General features: G+C 40.3%; 1 protein-coding gene and 1 long non-coding RNA gene across 2 annotated transcripts in view; one reads left to right on the top strand and one right to left on the bottom strand.

Moving 5' to 3' along the window:
- Positions 1–22,808, top strand: part of SUCLG2 (succinate-CoA ligase GDP-forming subunit beta) — a 256,096-nt gene that overhangs the window by 220,182 nt on the left and 13,106 nt on the right. The window contains exon 10 of the mRNA XM_026501201.4: positions 15,915–16,035. Within this exon, the coding sequence (XP_026356986.2) occupies positions 15,915–16,035 (121 nt within the window). The remainder of the gene's footprint in view (positions 1–15,914; positions 16,036–22,808) is intronic.
- Positions 8,736–11,639, bottom strand: LOC123001177 (uncharacterized). The gene is made up of 3 exons (XR_007191765.2): positions 11,419–11,639; positions 10,976–11,082; positions 8,736–8,868 (listed from the first exon to the last, which is right to left on the bottom strand). It is a non-coding gene; the product is annotated as an uncharacterized LOC123001177 (long non-coding RNA).

The raw sequence follows: 22,808 nt of genomic DNA, 5'->3' as shown, positions 1-22,808 counted from the left end.
CTTGACTACCAAGGAGCCAACAATCAGACCTCTAATTATTTGATAAATGATGCTGGATCTTATTTATAGGGTGCTTCTGCCTCAGTATCTCTCATGAGGTTGCAATAAAAAAGTAAGCTGAATTTACTGTCATCTGAAGACTTGATCGACTTAAGCAGGGAAATCCCCTTCCAGCGTGGCTCACTTACATGGCCATTGGCAGGAGTCCTGAGCTCCTTGCTATATAGAACCCTCAATAGGGCTGCTTGAGTGTCCTTGTGACATGGCCAGAAACCCCAGTGCTTTTTATAACCTGGTCTCGAAAGTTGCTTACTTCCACCATGTTCTCTTTTTTTTTTTTTAAGATTTTATTTATTTATGTGACAGAGAGACAGCCAGCGAGAGAGGGAACACAAGCAGGGGGAGTGGGAGAGGAAGAAGCAGGCTCCCAGCGGAGGAGCCCGATGTGGGACTCGATCCCGGAATGCCGGGATCACGCCCTGAGCCGAAGGCAGACGCTTAACGACTGCGCTACCCAGGCGCCCCTTCACCATGTTCTCTTATTTGAAGTGAATCGCTCATTCTAGCCCTCACTTAAGAGGAGGTAAAGCTCTACATGTCGATGGAAAGATATTTAGGAATTTGTGGATAGATTTTAAAGCCACCATAGAGGGACGCCTGGGTGGCACAGCGGTTAAGCGTCTGCCTTCAGCTCAGGGCGTGATCCCAGCGTTCTGGGATCGAGTCCCACATCAGGCTCCTCCGTTATGAGCCTGCTTCTTCCTCTCCCACTCCCCCTGCTTGTGTTCCCTCTCTCGCTGGCTGTCTCTATCTCTGTCAAATAAATAAATAAAATCTTTAAAAACATAAAAAATAAATAAATAAATAAATAAATAAATAAATAAATAAAGCCACCATAGAAGATAATCTTCATGGGAGGATTTGGCCCTTTGGGTTGGATTGGTTTATGTAGAATAGGTGTTTCAGGCTATACCCAAGGACTATGAGCCAAGATGTCACATCACTGTGGGGTGACAGAGGTCCTGTGGGAAAGGAGTAGGGCAGGGAGTATGACATAGTACCTTTGGAGTCCTGGGGCCTGCCACTCTCCAGATGTATGACCTTGGGGACACTCCTAACATCTCTGTGTTGAGTACCATCTGTAAAAGAGGAAAACCAATCACTTTCCTCATAAGATCATGGTGAGATAGAAGTAAGTTAGCCCATCTAAAACACTTAGAAAACCACTTGGCATTTTAAAAAATGATCAGTAAGTATTGGTCACTACTTCTGGCATTAGCAGTATTGTTACCATATGTAGACTCACACTCCTTCATTCTGCTCTTCCTTAGCCTCAGAAATCCTGCTGGGATTTCCTCTTCAAACTTGCTTAGTTTTTCTCTCCCTTTAGAGCTTTAGTCTACATCCCTCCATTCACACATGCAACAGTTGTCCCCAGAGTATTCCTTAACATGCAGAGATGCTAAAATCATTTGGGAGAGAGGAAGAATCAGAAAGTTGCCAAGAAGGTGGCCACAACAGCAGGAAGGAAGCGTGCGGGTTTGGAGAGGACCGTCCAGGACGCTGGCGTGCCTGACTGCTGAGGCGGCTCTAGTGGTGAAGTGCTGGGGACAGATGCAGCTCTCACAGACATTTGGTCTAGGAAGCTCAGTGTCTTCAGAAATCCAAATTCCTGGCTTTTGAAAATGCAAAGATCTGAGCACACTAGGCCTACATTCCCATGGCAACAATCAGCTGGATTATGTAGCAACAGCCCCTTTAGAAAAGGCTTGTCTTCTCCAGGAAGTCAGAATCTCTGGTCTTAATCTAGGCCCTCCTGACTCATTTCTTCACTTCCATGGCCCCGGAGGGCATTGAGTTTGCAACTCCTCTTGCCAGTTAAAGGCTGGCACTCTTGCAGTTTAGTCTCGCAGTATAATCTTCCTTAGGAAGGACTGCCACCTTCATGATACCCCATGCATCTGTCAAGACGGCCATTGAGAACTACAGCATGGAACTGAACAGGAACTCCTGTTCACAGACTTGACTGGGCAGAGATTCTTATCTTACCAGCTAGCTGATGAGAACTTTGGAGGGCAGCTAGATGGCATGGTGTGAAAGGAAACTTGACAGGTCACATGTGTGGCGGAAGTGGACCTTATGGGAGGTGTCACCTAGTCAAGGCAGACAGGAAATGGGAGTTGACCTGAGCTGCTCCTGAGCAACTCAGAAGACTATTCCAAGGTTTCTAGAGTGAAAACTTGGACATGATGTTCAGGATGATCTTAAGAAGAAGCAAAAAGCAGTCACTTCAAGGCATTTACAAAAATGCATCTGTGACTCCCAGGAGCTTCTACTTTGGTAGGACATGAACAGGCTTTAAATAGATACAAGAGTACCTTTTAGATTTAGCACATAGGAAAATACACGTTCATGGAATAAATCCATGCTGAGGGATATGGGGGGAGGAGTGAGCTTCTGCAAACAAAGGGATTTTTATTTTTGTCCAGGTGTTTCAGAGCATAAAGGGCAGGTACGTGTTTAGGGAAGAGAAGAGGAGGCTCTAACATGCCAGGAAAGCAAACACTTGTCTGACTTATATGGATTCCAGGAGTGTGCGTGTGGGGCCCAAGCTCACTTCCCAGCAGAGCTGTAGAGATCTTATGTATTTAGAGAGCTTCTCTTTTCTTGCTTACATTTTTTTCTCGGTTGTTAAGCCACCCTGTACATATTCCCTTGGGGTACATTTTATTGTTGACTATTAACAGCTCAATGGCACAGTTTATTTACTTGATAAAGCAGAGTAATGTGACTTTTGAGGTAAGTGTGAGGCCACTGCTTGCAACTGGCTCATTGTAGTTTTGTGGAAGTTAAACATCGCCTTCTGCCAGGGCTGCAGACCTACATTTTTACTTATTAACCATCTTTTCAGGCTTGTCTTCATGTTGCTTGTATTCTTCTTTCAGACGGACTGGGAGGCCACATGGGGATTCAGACTTATTGAGCCTATCTTTCATTATGCTGTAAATAAGGTTTGCAAGTCACCTTCTAGATGGTCCTTCCTTAGTTTTCCTTTGCAGCTAATAAACCAGATGAAGCCATTTCAGTGCTGAGAAGCTCGTTTTCACCTAACAAGCTATCATTTGTCATTTATAATAGACAGGACCCAAGATAATAAGGCATTTGGCTTATTTTCCTTTTTCTGCCTTTACCTTGGGTGTAGATCCAGACAGTTAATGAGCAATAATTTCAGATTCTTAGGTGTTAGCCATCTCCCAAAAAGAACCAGAGAGAGGAGTATCTGATAATACTCATCAAAATGGCTTGAGCTGAGAGTGTTCACAATTTTTTTTTCTTTTATTTCATTATTTAACTCAGGACCGTGGGTATGTTGTAGAGAAAGGAAAACTAAACAAACAATTAACCTTCCAGTTCTAGAAGGTTCAGATGAATGGACTTTCTCAAATTCAAGCTGGGCTGGTCCAAATGGGATGTTGTTATCAGTCTCACTAGTCATCACTAGAAATGATGATTCACTCAACTCATGGTATATGGAGGAGAGTTTATTTACAAAGAGATACATAGCGAAGGTGTGGTAGAGAGTACAGGAACCATAAGAGAAGGTACAGGGTCTGGGAGCTAGCAGCCTGGGACATCTTAGATCCCTAAACCAAAAGGAAGAGAGAAGGGGGTGGTTACTTAACGAGAATAAAAAGTCTGTAATGAAGGCTTTAAGATGATCACAGACCTTTTGTGGAAGGACACACGCACTCAAGACAGCTTCACTGGGAGGGACCTGGAGGAACGTGAAAACCCTGACTGCAGGTCTGTCTTCACCTGCAGAGGCTTCCCAGATGCCAGACAGAAAGGGGCCCCTTCCTGTGGTCCCTAGAGTCAGCCTTCTAGGACCCAGCGGAGCAAGGTGGAAAAGGGTGGGGTGGGTCAGGAGAGGCACAGGGATCTGTAACACAGTTGAGTCCCAAATGACCTCTTTGTGATAGTTGGTTGAACATGTGCCTCAAGGCATAGAATATTCAATATTTGGGAATCCTTTTGTAAAGAAAGTCAAGCAACTTGAGAACTCCACGGACATCCACAAAAGGTTAACCATGGGCGGGAGAGGGTGTGGCCAACCAGTGATTTAGACCACTTTGAGGTGAAAAGAGTTTTGTTACATTTCATTCGTAGCAGGCTGTGGTGGGTAATCTGCTCCAGACAGGGTATTCTGACATTTGCTGAACTGCTAAATAAATGAATCAGACTTCCACACAACAGATTACAGCAAGGTCAGACAGTGATATCAGTAATTTTAGAATATTGTCTATAGCTCAGGATGTTTCTTGGCGACAGTGATATCGGATGCTCTTAGGAGTTGAAAAATGAATTCCATAGATTCCTCTCCCTCTGATATTAAATACTACAGGGCATCAGTTCTGCCCAGGCAATTTAGAAGAACCCTAATTCAAATGGGATGTTGATTTTTATAATTACAGATGTTTTAATGGGTAACTTTCTTGGAGGTTTTTTGTTTCATTTTGTTTTGCTTGATTTAACTAGAATTTAAACTTTTGATGCTAAGAAATATTATCTTCAGTGACTGTTTTGTGTTTAAGATCCTGGGTGTGAAGTTTGGGGTTGAGGTCCTTTTCCTGGGATGAACAAAGGGTGGGAATTTAGAAAATAAATTGGAAGCAAGTACTTAAACAGAGAAAATTTTTGGCAGTAAACTGATTTTCACAAATATATTGAGAAAGATCTGTTATGAGAAGAAACATATGTGTGTGTTTTTAAAATGTTTTATTTTACTTAAAATGGTAATTTTTATATAAAAATTTTAATATAAATTTTAGTACATAATAAATAGTTGTGACTTATTAAGATCTTAGTTGGAAGCTTATATTTTGACTTTTCCCAGTTACATATTTATCCATTAGTGGTTTCGATATAAATTTTTGTCAATCCTTTGTTTCTCCAGAAAACTAAATAATCAAATAGGTTTATCTGAACAGATGTATGAAGCATCACAGAATCACTATATGCCACCTTCCTCTTACACTAGACTTGTTATTTACAGAAACAGTGGGTTTTGCTATTAACTAAATTTATCTTCATTTCTCTATGGTGTGAAGTGTGAATCTGTGTGGTCCTAAGTTTTGGCTCTGTCTGCTTAGCTAATTTTTTTTTAATTGATGTCAGTCATGAATACAGGCAAAGAAATCACCCATGGAAGCATTTTTCCCCTTTCTTGTAGGAACCAGTTACCCTGTGAAGACTATTATGTTGCAACAATAGATAGATAGACATCCTGTTTATAGATTAATAAATGGGTCTTTTACCCAGTTGCCAATTTTATGGGTATTCTCTATATTAACTCTGTAACAAATGATGATGGAGTATACATATTCACATTCATCAAGATGACATAAGTCTGAAATGATTGGACAAAATACTACTCAGAAAGAATGTGCCAATAAATATTCTTAATCTGCATCAGTATAGTTCCCATTGCAAATAATATATAGATATTACATTATGTGCAATGAGTATCCTGCCTTGAAAGCAATTATCTGTTAAGTTGGGAAAGCAGTTTTGTAACCAAAATATTTCTTAACAGTCAATTCTGATAGCTGATTTCTTAAGTGAGAATTGTATGCCTCTTTTTTTTTTTTTTTTAAGCCTTTTGATGCTTCCTGGTGAACCAGTAAGACCAAAATCTCCTTACTCGTTTTTATTTTTTTTCTTTTAGTTTCAGATAGCTCTGTGGCCAAATTACACATCATAGAAGTTTTTGCAAGAGCTATTTTGAACACATGACACTCAAAAAGAACCTTATATTTGCCATTCTAGGTGTCCAAGTGGTTTTTGTAATCTTAACAATGGTTCTGATTCTCAGTTCAAAAGGATGTGGGAAATGTCTCTGCAAAGGATAAAAAACATGTCTGTGCTGTTCCCTTAAATATCTGTGTTCTTCGGTCCTTTTAACTTCTTGTCTCCTGTGCCTGCTTATAATGCCAACCAATATTTCCATCTTTAGAATTTTTTTTTCCTTTTCCTGTTTCCTGTTAATAGCTGACTTAACCCCAGCCACGGTGTTTACTAGCAAGTGGGGAACCATTTGTATTGATGACAGTCCTTGGACTGGCCTTGGCATTCATGGTTGTTGTTCTTGATTACAAAAGCCTTCCAGTTTTCCAGACATTTACTTATAAAAATAATCCAAAGAGTGACACGATTGGTATCTTTGAGAAGAACCCTAGGTCCCTGTGCCATCCAAACTCTCAATACACCAATTCCTGAACTCACTGGCAATCAAATTTCCGTCCCTTTGACTTTTGTAGAAAATGACTAAAATAGGATGTTGCAATTTAGAACACAGATTGTTTGCTAAAGCTCTCATAAGCTAGAATCCATACTGTTTGATCAGATGACTTCTTTCATAAAACATTACATAGGCCTAGAGCTTCTCAGGACACACATTGGAAAGCTTTCACTTTCTAACAGGGTCTCATCTGGGGAGGAAATATGGCTTTATAATTTGTATGGTGCAGTATTCATAGTATTTTTCTAACCCCTTAAAATAACCAGGGCACCTGGGTAGCTCAGTCGGTTAAACATCCACTCTTGATTTCGACTCAGGTCATGCATGATCTCAGGGTTGTGAGATGGAGCCCCACATCAGGCTCCATGCCCAGCATGGAGCCTGCTTAAGTTCCTCTCTCTCCCTCTCCCTCTGCCTGCCCCCACTCTCCCTCTCTCTCAAATAAATAAATTAAAATTAAATAAAATAACCAGTTTTCATAATGGAAGGTACCTTTGTCCAGTCTAGTGCTGGAAGTCGATACTCTTTTTTTTTTGGTTTTTATACACTTAAACATACATAATTAATGAAATTGTAGTGATTATGCTAGATGTGAATTAGGTTTCCTTACTGTTTAATATTTTCTTTATAAAGAAATGGCAATGTTGGGGCGCCTGGGTGGCACAGCGGTTAAGCGTCTGCCTTCGGCTCAGGGCGTGATCCTGGCGTTATGGGATAGAGCCCCACATCAGGCTCCTCTGCTGGGAGCCTGCTTCTTCCTCTCCCACTCCCCCTGCTTGTGTTCCCTCTCTCGCTGGCTGTCTCTATCTCTGTCAAATAAATAAATAAAATCTTTAAAAAAAAAAAAAAAGAAATGGCAATGTTGACATTCAGTTCTAATTATCAAAATTTGCGTGGTATGACTCCAAAATTAGACAATCATAGAACACACCCGATTTGAGTCGTCCCTCCACTGCCACGGCAGGCACTGTTTATAGGTGGCAGATCTCTTCCATTGAACCAGGTCATGGCCCTTACCTGTTCTCAACACATTACTCAAAATAGCCCTACAGAGTTAACTGTACCTTCCAGTGAACATTCCATCACCTAATACTAATACAACAATGATGTCTCAAGTGATATAATCCTCCATTAGAGTTTTACTGATCATTGTTAGAAATAGTATTTCTGTATTCTAATAATAACAGTGGCAAAGGGATAAACTTCAGCATGATGGAAATGAGCAAGAGGGCTTATCAGTCTGCAGAGAGGGGTCTTGCAGAGACATCTGTTCTATTTCAGAACAGACTCTAGGTTTCGAGGGCCAGGATCCACTCTTACACTGTATATCATCATCACTGTATAATCCCGTCTAAGTAAGGAATGCAAACCACAACTCTGTTTTTATCAGTAAACAGGAAACATTGGGTGGTACAGAACTGAAACTCATTGGTCCACAAACCTCTAAAAGATATCTTACCTCTGATGCATTTTAATGGGGCACTGAGATTTGAAAGCAAGAAATATGTGGGCACTAGAATATAGGACTCAGAAATGTGCCCTTGAAATTTAGAATAGAAGCAAAGTAGAGATGGGGCTTTTGACTAATCATGGAAGTCACTGGTTATAAAGAGATAGCTAGAGGGAGGAGAAAGACCATGGACTTTGAAGTCAGAGTAGCTTGGTCCAGTTCATGGCTCTATTGCTTCCCAGCTCTGTGCCCTTGAACAAGTTATCTGAAGCTCTTTGAGCCTCAGCTTCCTTACTAAGGGAAGTTGTAGTACATAATTACTAGCACCTGGGAAAATTAACATGCAATGCATGTTAATCCTCCATACCATTTTACTTATTTTAGTGAGAAGATTGCAGGATATAACTAGAGAAGGAATTCAGGAAGAAGAGAATAGATCAAGGACAAATTAGACACATTTCCCTCAGTTCATTCTGGCTGTTCTCAGAGGTCACGCCTAATGGAAACTTGGCTCTCCATCCAAATATTGTTCATCCACATGTGTTACTTCCATGCTATCAGTTTTGGAATAACTGATTGCAGAGTTGGAATAAAATGGTTGGGCTTATCTCGATTGAGTAATTACATATGCCAAAATATTTGATATGAAGGGTGATGTTTAAGATACTTCCTTTTGATTCTGAGATGATTCAGGCTGAATTGTGTGAACTCACTAAGAAATGAAAGAAATTAAGAGGGCAGAGTGAGAGGGTGAGTTCTTCAAGAAATACTCTTGTTTTCATATCATTCCTAGCGATTTGGAGGGTGTGTCATTTGCTTTAACCCAGCGATCCTAATGCTTGAATTCACACAAAAGAAAATAATTTCAAATTTCGAGAACAAACCAAAAGTAGAAAACCAAGCCAGAGCAGCTCATCCCAGTTAAACTGAGCTGTCGGCTTATTTGTAAGTTTACAACAAAACCCAAGATTGAATTCCTCACCTGAGTCACTTCCTTATTGACTGAAGCCATTTAGACTCCCCTCTCATTTAGCAGAGTATTTTTATTAAAGCCAGGCATACGAACATCAATTATCCAAGCTGCATCTAATTTCCTTCACCATTTGTTTTCCTTCGTTGGCTGCCAATGGATTAGAAGACATGATTAGAATTCAGCAGGAAAATAAAAACAACAAAAAAGAGAAAAGCAGTTTAACAAAAACAGATGCTTAACCAAGAACAACAACATTCAGAATTAAAATAACTTGTGATTTAAAAAATGCCCTTATCTCGCCTAATGTAAACATGCTTTCTTGATTTTTCTCAGCATTGTCTACTGTAATGGGACCAAGTTAGCATGCTGAATTAGAACAGGCAGAGGCAAAACCCAGTAGCTGCTCTGACTGTGCTTAATGTATATACTGCAATATGTTTTAAACGCAGTACAATACTTAACCATTTGCAATAACAGTTACAGAATGCCTTGCTATTTGGTGAAGTCTTATTTGTTTGCTTCCAGCCAACATTAGGGAGAGAAAGAGAATAAAGAAAAGGCATTCAAGACATCTTGTGAACTTGTGAAAGGTACAGACTTGTTTCAGAGAAATGATATTAAAGTTGGCATGGACACATTCATTTAATCAGCCACTACTACAGTGGTGGCAAGAACATAGTGCAAAGGAAGAGAACTTAAAATATGAAAAGTTCTATCAGAGAGATTTCAAATGAGGCAAAAGCAGTGGAGTGGTAGTTGCAGTGAACTTGAGCCTAACCATGAATTAAATCATGTCTGTGTTAGGAAGTGGCAAACTATGGCTTATGGGCCAAATCTGGCCTGCTTGTTGTTATTATAAATAAAGTTTTATTGCAACACAGCCACTCCTATTCATTTACATAATGTCTGTGATAGCTTTCGTGCCGCAATGGCAGAGTCGTGTAGTTGGGACACAGCCTGGTCCACAAAGCCTAAAATACTTACTGATGTTCTCTTAAGAGAATGTTTACCAGCCCCTGTATGTATGGTATATGTCAGTGGCACCCCTAAGATTGCCCACCTATTATGGTATGGTGAAACGGACCTTGGTTTGAACTGTGACTTCTTCTTAATAGCGAGGAGACCGTAAACTCTGTGAAACTAAGTCAATTCATAAAATAGAGGTCATTAAACTCGTCTTATAAACTTAATGTAAATATACTATGGATGCTGAATGAATGATAGTTCCTTTCCCAACATCCCTGAAGGCTGTGCAGGTGTCTTAAAACCAGAGGCTTCTCAAACTCCTTCTCATGGTGTTTATTCTGTGAAGACTGTGTCATTTGGGCCCAGCCAGGGGTGATCCATCTCATTTCCCACCACTCCACTTCTCAAGCTTCAGGTATCAGATACTCTGGGTTCTATTCGGTTTCTCACATCCACCAAGTTATTTTCTGCCCGTCTGTCTTTGCCTATGATATCCTCTTGTCTGGAGGTAGTTACTCTTCATCCCTCTCTTAATTTTCATAGTCTATTCCTGACTGTCCTTCAGATTCAAGGTTAAATGTCAGTGTCCATGAGAGGCCCTCCCTGACAACTCAGTGTGACATGGGTGCTGTTCTGTGATCTCTGAGTACCCTCTATTTCCCTCTGCTTGATAACTCTTACTACTGTTTGCAATTTTAGATATAAATATAGAACATTTTTGTCTGTCTTTTCTTTGAATATCTTTTGCCAGCTTAGTTACTGGCTACACTCAATGGTTAGAAAAGCGCCCAGCAAAGGGTAGGCCCTCAAAAGTTTATTTTGAATAAATGACTCACTTTTCATTGAGCAATCTGGCAATATTTGCATTTCATTAAAAGTAGCCAGGATAGGGGCACCTGGGGGCTCAGTTGGCTAAGCATCTGCCTTTGGCTCAGGTCATGGTCCCAGGGTTCTGGATCGAGTCCCGAATTGGGCTCCCTGCTCAGTGGGGAGCCTGTTTCTCCCTCTCCCTCTGCTGCTCCCCCTGCTTGTGGGTGGGCTCGCTCGCTCTCTCTCTCTTTGTCAAATAAATAAATAAAATCTTTTTTAAAAAAGTGGTCAGGATAATTTTGAAGAAAACTGAATTTTTTATCCTGATGACATGCTGGCTGCATTATTGGTACAGGTTGTGTGAATCTCTCTGAACCTGCCCTTTCTCTTCTGCAAGTGGGTTAGGCAGTCTCTGCATCCCATGCTTGTGGTAGAGTCAGCTGTGGTAGTGAATGGGGAAAGTAGTAAGCACAAGTACCTGTTGTGGGTCCTCAGTAGGTTTGCTGGCTCCGAAAGATACCTGACAGTAGATGAAGCGGTAGCCCCTGGGATTCTCTAGGTCTTTAATACCTTCAGTGTCCGTATCTGTAAAGTGAGAAAAATAATTATGCTCACCTCCTATACTACTCATTTGTTAAACACATCAATACATGTAAAATAATTAGAATCCTCTCTACTATCTGTTAAATGCCTGATAAACATTAACTATTGTTGTTTGTAACTATTATTGCTCTCGATTTCTTATGGACGCTTTTCCCAGAAAAGTACACATTCAAACAGCATTTTATAAATAGTTGCAGAGAACTCACAATTCCCCTGAAACTCCTACTCTTACCGTACACACATACACTATGCATTATCCTTTACCATTATCTGCCTTTGAGGCCAAATCCTAAAGGAGAGTTTGGTCAAAGGACTTACGTAGAATTATCCAAACATATTATTGTGTGTGTGAGTTGAATCTGTCTGGGGTTCCCTAATGTTCATCAGATAATCAAAGAGATGATGTTGCCAAGAAGGGTTTTAGTAGTGAGTCTGATGGTTGGTTGATTTGGAGTTGAAAGGAGCTTGATAAACACCAAAGGCTATCGCTTTTCTTCTTTCAAAGTCCATTCTTTAAATTGTGAACTAAAATCTGCAGCCAGAGTATATTTTGCAAAGCCAAACACACACAGACATTTGAAAACCCTGTACTTGGCTTGTCCGATCACCTGCACAGCTGCCAGCAGCCGCCGCAGACCTCACCGCGGGAGTCGCCGTCTGGGGGCTGGGGGCCTGCGCGGTGTTTCTGGCACCGGATCTGCCTCACTGGATGATCTTTAACTTTCCTGAAACTGTAAATAGCAGCCCCTGTAATTCTCACCTGAGAATTTGGAAAAGCCTGTTCGTAAAAGCACTTAGGAATCTTCCAGGAAAGTCTCTTGGTACCTAAATAGACCTAACCACTGACTTTTTTTCTTTCTTTCTTTCTTTTTTTAAATATTCTCTTTGCCAGGAAAACAAAACAAAAAGACTACTTAAAGTTGCTATTGGTATTGTCATGGAACAACAGTTAGTGATTGTGATAATGAACGGACATGTGAGGCGCACATTGAAAGTTGGACATGCTTTATAAATGCTAAGTAATAATACTTATGTCACGAGGCTTTCATTTTCAAACTGTCTTAATTTCATTCTCAGTTTGAGATTGTAGATTACAGTCGTTAATTATAGAAATTGGCCCAGAGTGAAACCTTAAATCAGATTTCCACTAAAGTGCATGACTGCAGCAAATTACTTTATAGTGGAAGGAAATGGCATCATCCCTGCTGGAGTGGGGTCTTCCCTCTAGCCCGGGTGGTGATTTTCCTCTCTGTGCTCTGTGGCCCAGCAGGTGTTCTAAACAATCCCCTTTCCCTGAGCTGAGCAGCCTGTGAGTACTGCTGTGTCATGCTCTCATAGAAGTCCTAACTGCGTTGTTAGTATTGGTTAAACCCTCTTTCTCCTCCTTTCTTCCACACTGCTTTCCCTCTCTCTCCCTTTTGCATTCTCAGCCTCTCTCTCTCTCTTTTTCTCTCTCTCTTCCCCTCCCTCTCTCCCTTTCTCCCTCCCTCTCTTATGCACTCACGTGGACTGTATTTCTCAGCTCATGTTTGCTCATGTGCTCATTCTTCTTTCTCTCTGTCCCTCCCTGCCTCTCCTAGAACCGCCCCTCTCTTGCCCTCTCCAAGGGAGGCTGCTTTCAACACCTGCCTTCACCCAGCTCTGGAAAGAGAAGGACTAAGCAAAAAGAGCCAAGTTCTCATCCCTGGCCTTTGGCATCTGCAGCTGTGTGACCCATAACATCTTGGGCTACTTCCCCATTTAGTCCATAGGTCCTGAAAGAACTAAGTTGGATATATGCTCTGCCTTCATCCTGGCTGCTCTCTGCTACCTGACTTCCTACTCTTTCCCTTTCTTTGTTGACCAGAACATCACCTCTCACATGGTAACAGTCTGCATCACTGGCCCTGCCCTGGTCTTAGTTCTGTAAGGCATCTGTAGACCTTAGATTGTAATCGCCAGTTTACTGTTCTGGCTCTCAAACTAGTCTTTGACTTCTTTGAGGATGGTGATGATATCTTATTCATCTCCATATCCTAAGCCTTTCACTCTGTACCAGGTACAAGGAGGATGGTCATTAAGCATCTACTGAAATTAATTTAATTCATTCACTCTTGAAACCACTGTTTATTAGATGACTATGCCATGTCGTGGATTGTGCTAGCTGCCGCTGGACAAACTACACGGTCCTGTTGTGGGGGGGGATGGATGCACAAAGGCGACCCCCACAAGGGAATGCAGGGTGGGGATGCAGGGTGAGAGGTGAATAAACTCCACGGGAGAACAACAATCCATTTCTCAGTGAGTCTAACAAAGGCAACTAATCATTCCTCCACTGTTGGAAGAAAGGGCTTTTCCTTGGGTTCAGTGCCAGTGCACATGGCTGGCTTATGGATAGGTACAAGTTGTTAAATGAAGAGTATCTATTTTTAATGCCAGATGCTCATTCACTGCTGTGAGATACCGACACGCGAGAGCCTCGTAGGAGCTGAGCACCACCAAATCCAGAGCTCACATTTGACACTAACTGCAGGGAAGAGCATTGAGTCATGTTGGTCATGGGCCTCTTCCCTTCTTCTTGCTCCCCTACTCCTGCCTATTTAGGTGAATTCACAAAAGTTTGTCGTGTGAGCTCTAACCACCCTGTAAAGATGAATGAAACCGAGCCATTCACCCTAACTTGATGAGGCAGGAAAAGCTCACCAAAAATTGTTAACATCTAAGAATGTACAGGTTGAAACGTGGCAGAGGTGTACAGGGGGCCATGTGCACCTTACTAGAAATAGAAAAGCCTGGTGCTTCTGCACAAACCTGAGTGAGCCTCAGCAGTCCCTGAGTTTCTCTCTTGGACCCCATGGAGTCATTATTGCTCTTGAGTGTTTTTTATTCCATTGTTTTGGCAAGTTCCTCTCCATCCCACAGCTATTTGGAAACTACTACGGTACCAAGCCTCAGTGCTAACAGCACTTAATAGCTGTCATTAGAAAGCAAGCTTCTGCTTACCAGTCAGCCTGCTGTGAATGGTAATGGAAGCTTTCTGTTTGGGGAGTGGCCCCAATCTCTAATTGGCTTGAAAAATATTGCTCATTTATTTTATTCTTAAGACGTTACCTTTTTATTGTGCTTCACTAAGTGTGTGCCTCTGTTCTGTTCTAATTCAGAATAGCTGTAGTGTACTGAAAGAGGTTTTCTTATTTCTTACATGTTGTTTCGGTAGCTTGCCCACTCTCGTTGTTGCTCGTTGAAATAAACACATGTATAAATATCCATTCAGTTCTTTACAGGCATGTACTAAGCATTTCATGTGTATTATCTCATTTAGGCCTTTCAACAGCCTTACAGCCTATGTACTGTTACTCCCGCCTTTTAGATAAGGAAGCCATGTTCAGGACAGGGTGCGTAACTTGCCCAGGATTCCAGTGCTAGTATCTGGCAAGAATGAAGAATAAGAGTGGACTTTGAGCCTCACCACGGCAACGTGTTAGCTGTATACCCTCGGAGCACGTCGTGCAAACTCTCTGCGTAGCTTTTAGCAGCCACAGAGGGCTCATCTTCCCTGGACTTACTGAATAGGGTTCAGGCAAGAAGCCAAATTTAAAATAAGGGTCCGTGTAATGGGTTCTTTCTGAAACAGTTAAGTGCAGAACAAATGTAAGGCATTCTTTTGTGGTATTTTATTTTAAAGATTTATTTGGGGGGGGCAGCAGAGAGAGAGACTTTGTAAACAGACTCCCCATGGAGCGTGGAGCCCCACGCCAGGCTCGATCTCACAACCCTGAGATCATGACCTGAGCTAAAACAACTAAGAGTCAGATGCTTAACCGGCTGAGCCCCTCAGGTGTCCCTTCACATTTGTTTTGTGTAGTTAATTTAGCATACTGAAATAACAGGATTTTAAAATGGCACACGACACACACATATATGCTTTAGTGTACCCTAATTTAATTGTGATGCCATCGTTGGAATTTTGATGCCTCCAGCTTGACAGATAGCCATTTTCCGTGGGTGTTATCAATTAATCTAGGTAATGAATTCTCTTCATTATCTTGTTCTTCATGTTAATTATACAGGATTTTCTTATACCTATTTATCAAGTCAGGACAAGTCTTTTTTTTTTTTTTTTTTTGGCCCACATGCCTTTGAATATGAAAAACGTATAAACAGGTTAACATGATGGGTTTAAATTTACATTTCTGAAAAATTCCAGTCACTGGCTTACTCAGATCCTTACTTGTGGCATGAGCTTGTATCTCATTCTTTTGGGGCTTATTTTTTTTTCAATCAAAAATGTTGTTATCTAAGATAATCAAACTATTTCTGGTCTTTGAGGATATACCTCTAGCATATCAAAGAGGTATTCAGGAAGCATGAAAAAGCTTGAATCTTTACTAAAACAAAACAAATAATCACTAAGTTCCTACTTTTGAAATATTCCTTAAGACACCATGACAAATAAAAATTTAAGTATAAAGCCTGGGGGAGGGAAGGAAATAAGCACATAAAATTTTAAATGACACTACTCATAAAGGAGCAGTTCTAGACAACAATATAAGAAATGTAATAAATGAGTGGTGATTGATTTCATGTTGAGTTCAGAGAATTGAGTGATGGGAGAATATGAGTTAATACGGTAATGATATATATTGCTGTTTACTAATTCAGTACTCAGTTTTAACTTTTTTAACATTTTGTGGCCTTTTGTCCCATATTTTATATTCTGTGGTTAAAAATGACAACAACAACAACAACGTCTTATTCTAATTGTCTCTTTTGCTTATTTTTGAGAATGTCAGCCAACAGCGTTTTGATGGGCACCTTTCTATTTTTTATTTCAGGTGGAAGCCATCCTTGTGAATATTTTTGGTGGAATTGTCAACTGTGCCATCATTGCCAATGGGATCACCAAAGCCTGTCGGGAGCTGGAACTCAAGGTGCCCCTGGTGGTCCGGCTGGAAGGTGAGTCATGGTAGATTTCCACAGTGACCAAGACCAGGTACCCAGCGTGTCTTGCACGTACAGACTTCCTAAGACAACATAAAGAAACACTGGCTTAAGTAGGGTGAAATAGATATTCTACAGAAATACCTCTCTGAGTCTCTAACAGGCTAGTAAGGACTGCCTCTCTCCAAAAATAGCATAGGTTATGACTCTCCAAATTTTCCAAACTCATTCCAGGGTGGAGCCTTTCTATTTTGAATCACTTTGTGAGGTTAGTGCTTTGAAACACTCTTGAGAAATCCTACTCCAAGATTTATTCATCGTGGGCGAGCAATGGCGGTCAAACCTTTTGGTCTTAGGACTCCTTTACTTGTTAAAATTGAGGACCCCAAAGAGCTCAGGTTTATTTGGGGTTATAACTGTCAGTATTAATTGATTACATAATTAAGTTATTGAATTAATTAATTTGGTAACAGTTATAATAACTACTTGGAACTTTTAAAATACTTCTTCAACAATAATTTTTATGTTGTATATTTTATTATAAATATATATATTGTATATTTTATGAAAAATAACTTTAAAAAATTTTGGGGAGACTAGCAGCACTGTTTTACATTTTTGCAAATCCCTTTATTTACTAGGTAGCTTAATATTTGCTTCTGCATTATATCTGTTGCAATATGTTGTTTTGGTTGAAGTGTGTGAGGAAAATACAGCTTCATGGAGATATCTATTTGAAAATGGGAGGGATTTTTAATAACCATTTCATATAATTGTGAATTTTCTTCATTGGTACTACACTAAAGTTAATAAGTAGTAGTTTCTTTTTAAAGATTAGTGTTATGTGAAATCTGAAACCATTTCAGTGGACTTTTCATACTCTGTTATATTAAAATCCACTGATCTGTCTTGCATATTAAATAGATTTTATACATGTGTGGTTTGCAGTACCATGCAAATGGGAAATACTGGATTATGGAGATCTTGCAAAGGTTGGCACATTTCAACACACAATATCAAAACGTTCACATTTGTTCATATCACACCATTCTCGTCAGCAAAATGTCTAAATATTGGGATGCTGTCAAAGTGGTAGATGCAACTTTTCCAGAAATCTAATTTTCACTTTAAATAAAGTATAAATTTTATCATCAGCCACACAGCGGTCAGCTGTTTTCCTCGAAGTGACAGCCTCGCTTCACTCATTTTGGAGAAAACGGGTACCACATTCCTAAATCAGGATAACCACAGTGTGTCCGTCATTATTCCAAGAAAACACAATGTTCTGTAGAGAAGTGGGTGGTTTCACTTGCCACTCAGTTGCACAAATGCACTTTTTTACAACAACCATTGTAGTTCAGGGGGCAGCAGACTTGTTTTACATGTACTTGCCACTCAGTCACTCAGTGTATTCAAAAGACCTGTGCTCAGGAGTTGAGTTTTAATAAAATTAATATTCCTTTACTGTTCATCAAGGACATTCTTGCCATCTGCAAGTGGCAACTTCTTATTGCAGGTGGGTGGTGCTGAAAATACAGTGGCCATTCGTACAGCTTGGTGCCATGCCTTTGAGTCCGCGGTAACATGCCAGTTATTTTACCCACCCTTGCTTTTGCTGCATCGGTGCAACTGCCTGCAGAGTATTGTTGTTGTTATTATTATTATTATTATAAAAGTAGTTTTTATGTCAGGGACTTCCCCCAGGGTTCTGTGGACCACACTTTGAAAACCACGGTAGTAGGGAAGCAAAAACAGGCACTCCAGTGTGAGCACCTGTCCACCTGCTCAACAAGTTCAGATTACACTGACCAAGCAGCCCCAGGAGTAGATTTCTGCGGTGCTGTTCTTGGGACAGCTCAGTTTCCCCAGCTTCTGGGCCGGTGCCATAATTCCCTAGAGACCAGGGATATTTTTGACCTTGCTGTGTATCCCTGTCTTTTGAGGTCAAGATTCCCAAATAGCTGCAGTCTCTTTTGTTTTGTTTTGTTTTGTGTTTGCCTCTTTCTTTCTGTTTCTTTTTTCTCTCACTCTCTGCAACTCTCCTTTCTCCCTGAGACTCCCTGCCTCACAAATATAGGTCTGCACCATATGGACTTGAAAGAAATATGATCACAAAGAAAAATGGAAATAGCTGGAGCACCCGTTGGCAAGGTTTAATATGGACATTAAAACGTACGAATGAATTAAATCTTCTTAAAAATGTAAATGTGACGTAATTGATCCCTATAAAAATAATTTCAATAAAAGGAAAATTACTGGCAAGGCTGCAATGAAAAAATTGATCAAGAAGTTAGTGGGTTCCTCAGTGTACATATAATTCTGATTAAAATGTGAATGTCACAGTGTTTTCAGGGCCCAAATGACTAGTAACCCTCCAGTTCTAAAAGCTCTGCTTGTGTTCTTCAAGGGGAGCAAGTGTCTATAAGCAGATTAGAATTCGTGTCTGTTGCTTAGAAATGACTAGAAATGAGTGTATACTTTGGTGGACTCATTTTTTTATCGTGATCTCTTGTGCCTGAGTGGTCAGCAGAGGCCCATAATTATTAGCCCTGTGTACATTAGTAGAAAAGAAAGTTACCCCACTGTACTTTTCTACCTCACTTAAAAAAAAAAAAAAGGAGCCCTTCTCTTATTTTCACACTGCACTTGTATTCCAGAAGTATTAAATGACCCCCCTCATTTATCTGTATCGTGTGTATCTGGATAATACACATGCTGAACTCTGCAAAATACCACGTCTGACATTTTCTCCCCTAATAATCGCTGTTGCCTGCCTCGGAGTTCTATCTGAGCTACTAGGAAGAAGCTTTGAAATTTCTCAGTTTGTTAGGCAATCAGATTTGCATCTTTTAAGTTAATGTACTTCCAAAATAGATGCTTGTGTTTTTTAAATTTATTAATTAACATAATAAATACTATGTGTGGGTCATTGAGCTTTAGACATTAGGTAGGAAATAGAAATAGAAAAAGCCATGCCAGTTACTAGATAAATGGGAAAATACAACAAAATACAAAATGGGAAATACAACAAAAAGAAAAATGAACAATACAAGATACAATACAAGATAACAGATCCAAAATGTTGATGGGTATTGGCCCTAATAGACTCTGCTCCTGTCTTAGTAGCGGTAGCCATCGGGGCATCCCAGAGAGCCACTAGCATGGCTTGTGGAGTCTTCCCAAATATCGATACCTTGCAATGTCCACCATGCAATGTACCATGGAGAATTGAATGTGATGATTTGAGATGAAATCAAAAAGGATACTGTCCCCCCAAATTTATGTAGACTAAAAATATCCATGGTGACCTCATTACCACTCCTGTCCTTCACTGGAATGGCCCTATCCCGTAATAAGCATCAAGAGCCTTTTATCAAGAGAGCAAAAGCAGGAAAGCTTTCGACATTTCTGGAGTCCTAGCTGGTGTTCTTTTCTTCCTCTTGTAGAAATTAGTCTTTTGTGAAAAATGTCTCTCACACTCAACTTGGTTTGTACCAAGGTCAGTAATACCCATATGTGATTTCTGGGAAACCAACAGCCCTACACCGAATCAGACCTGTCCCCACATTGTGTTGGTACAAGAGAAAGGTGAAGAATTCAGCTTTAACTCTGCTGTTGGCACTAATCAGAGATAACAAAATGAAGAAAATCAGTGATGGTATTACCCATAAAGGCCCTGTAAAAGGAACTAAATAAAAACCAAGTCAGTGCTCTTTATGTTAAGGGAATGCAGACTTCTGTAAAATGTGTCCCTGAAGCTGAGTGCCTCTGTAGCTCAGCCCACTTTCTTTGGCATAGTCTTCTTTTTAAGCTTACTCAACATTGACTACTATAATTATAGCACATTTAGAGATGTGAGTTAGCAGAGAAATATTATAAAAGGAGAGTTTCCAAGATGAGCATGGAAATAAGTAAGATTTGAATCATTGGAAAGGAAAGGGGAGGGAATTTGGTAAAGGATCAGAAGCAAGGCATCTGATCTATTCCATACTTGGCAGTTGGTCCGGGATCATAATAGTGGTAAAACCTGAAACCTAGGACCTGGGTAGATCAGAAGGCTGTCCTGGAGAGAGTAATGGCTTTGCAGCAACATATTATGGCTATAAAACAAAGTGGGAAAATCATGTCGGTAGCCAGAGTCTACAACATTAGATAGAATCTAAGAACCCAGGCAGGATTGCCACATAAGAGGTAAAAGTAGAGTAGACAACAGCAGAGATAAGAAAGGAAATAGAAAAAAGAGGGACATTGGGTTTTAAATCTAATGACCGGGAGAATGAAGGATGGCATGGTTGACGATCTTGGGAAAGTCAGAAGTGGGAACTAGCTGGAGAGGATGGGAGAGTATTACGTTGGGATACAGTCATCCTTAGTTGAGATGAACCTGTAGCATCAGACGGAACACATGTGGAGGTTGAGATGGAGGAATGTAGGGAGTGATCCAAAGAGAAATGTGATAGAAAAATGGGTACATCAGCCCATTTTGAAGTCCCCCAGTAAGCCACACTCAGGTCTTGCTGCCTTGGAAATTGTTCTCCTGCAGTACAGCTTAGTTAAAAGGAGAAACCAACCCAAACCAAAATCTCCTGTCACAGGAAGTCTGGCGCTCAGCGCTTCCTGTGGGGAACAGTTGCTAACTACCAGGACCTTTTGAGGAATTTCTCTTATACTCAATATAAATTTTTCATTAGCTTTCTCTGGGTTGGAACACAAATTCTCCTCCCACAAATCTCTGTGCATTCAGCCATATTTTACCCAACTTCAAAGCACGATATGGATCCTTTTTTTCTGAACAAACAACTCCTCATCGTCTGTGCTGACAGGAAAACAAAGTGGTATATGAAGAGGGAGGAAGATTTTGGGCAATTCTAGTGGTAGTTGCTATTTAACTTGATTGAACACTGTACTTTTTGTTTTAACTGATGAGTTTTCAGTTGTATTTATTCATATTAATATTCAAAGTGGTTCACATTCCCAGAATGTGCACCATCGTCCAGCTAGTGAAAGGGAGATGGGAAAAGGTGTCCATGATCCCAGCATCTGTGATAAAGCTTCATGACACATAAAAACCAAAGTGTGGCAGAAAAATTTTATATGGGGTCTGAATTACAATAATGATTAATATTGCTAAAATTTGTTAACTTGCTAAGTTTCAGATACTCTGACACATGGCTGTATAGTCTAAACAAATGTCAGATTTTTAATGGCCAAGGTAACAGGCATTTCAAAAGCCAATAACTGGTTTTGTTAGTTGTATCTACTTCCTATAAATAAAGAAGTTAGTCTCTCTTGCTTGTTAGACGGCCATTTGGAAGATCCAAGATCCTTGCCATAATTCTCATTAATCTGTGACCCATATTTTCAGCACTCTGTTGCCACACGTAGTGTATTAGAAATGTTTTGATGAGGAAAGTTTTAATCAATCAGACTTGATTTAGTGGGATTTTTGTGGACAAATCTTTGTTCTCAGCTGTATAGTAAGTACAAGCTGTTTCACCAGTGGGTAAGGAAAGGATTACCCTCCTCTTTGAAGATGGTAATTTTATAATTACATGTATTTACTTGCCTTATCACAACAGAACTCACCAGCTGAGACAGGATTATTTTTGTTTAAAAGACTCCTAGGTAAATCAAGCAATTGCATTTTGGGGGGGAGTTTAGTTTTTGTACACAGTTGCTTCTGGCATGAATAAAAAACAAATAATCTGAGATGTTTATTTTTTTTTCTCTTTGACATGTATATATACTTGGCACAAAAGTTACGTAGATGGTTAATTTAGCCCTACCCATGATATTGTTTAAAAACATACATTTATTAACACCTTTGTGTATTCACTGTGCAAAGACGTTTTAACCAAAGCTTTGGGTTTTGTATGGGCAGTTTTAGTGTTCTACATCAGGCCTGCCAATATCTTTAGAGAATTTTTTTTTTAATTCTTTTTTCCTTCTTGTCCGATTTAAATCTGCAGCAAACTTTTTTTTTTTAAGAGATTTTATTCATTTATTTGACAGAGAGAGCGTAAGCAGGCAGAGTGAGAGGGAAAAGGCTCTCCACTGACCAGGGAGCCTGATGTGGGGCTCGATCCAAGGACCCTGGGATCATGACCTGAGCCAAAGGCAGACGCTCAACCCACTGAGCCACCCAGGCGCCCCTGCAGCAAACTTCTCTATCTCAAATAAGTCTGAAAAGGAATTTGCTTTTCTCTCAGGTGCTTATTATGATTCCAAGTTAAACTATAAATAATAATGAGCCTAGATAATTGGTAGATTGGATCCTTTTTCTCTTAGCCAAATCTTTTCAGTTTGATTTTTCCGTACAGTACCAAAAGGTTTGTTTCAGCAACATAAACATTTTGCTTCTCTTTTGACAAATATCTTTCGAAACAAGAGTCCCTTATGGTTCCCTTCCTTATCCTTGTCAATCCCTCTAAATGTGCCCTTAACTCTCTTTACAGTTGTTGAGGACATAAATGTCTCTAAGTCAGAAACTTTGTATCCTGTTTCTTTCACTTTCTCGAAAGAGGCCCTGGCACCTCTTCTGCGTGGACAGGTCCTTTTTGTCGCTCTCTGCAATACTGACGAATTGGAGCCCCAGCCAGAGCAATGCACGTCAAGTGTCTTTCTTAGCACAGAGACAGTAAAGTTGCTCCATGATGCTTTGGTCTGCTCAACTGGAAAAGAAATCTCGAAGAAGATTAAAGTGTTCCGAGTGTTTTCAGCTGTGTCTCCACACACTTGGTGGCCGTCCATTCTGCGAGTCTTCCGTTACATGAGAGTGTGAGACCAAG

Source organism: Ursus arctos, unplaced genomic scaffold (assembly GCF_023065955.2).
Source record: "Ursus arctos isolate Adak ecotype North America unplaced genomic scaffold, UrsArc2.0 scaffold_14, whole genome shotgun sequence".
Lineage (NCBI taxonomy): Eukaryota > Metazoa > Chordata > Mammalia > Carnivora > Ursidae > Ursus > Ursus arctos.
This window is presented reverse-complemented; position numbering and strand designations above follow the sequence as displayed.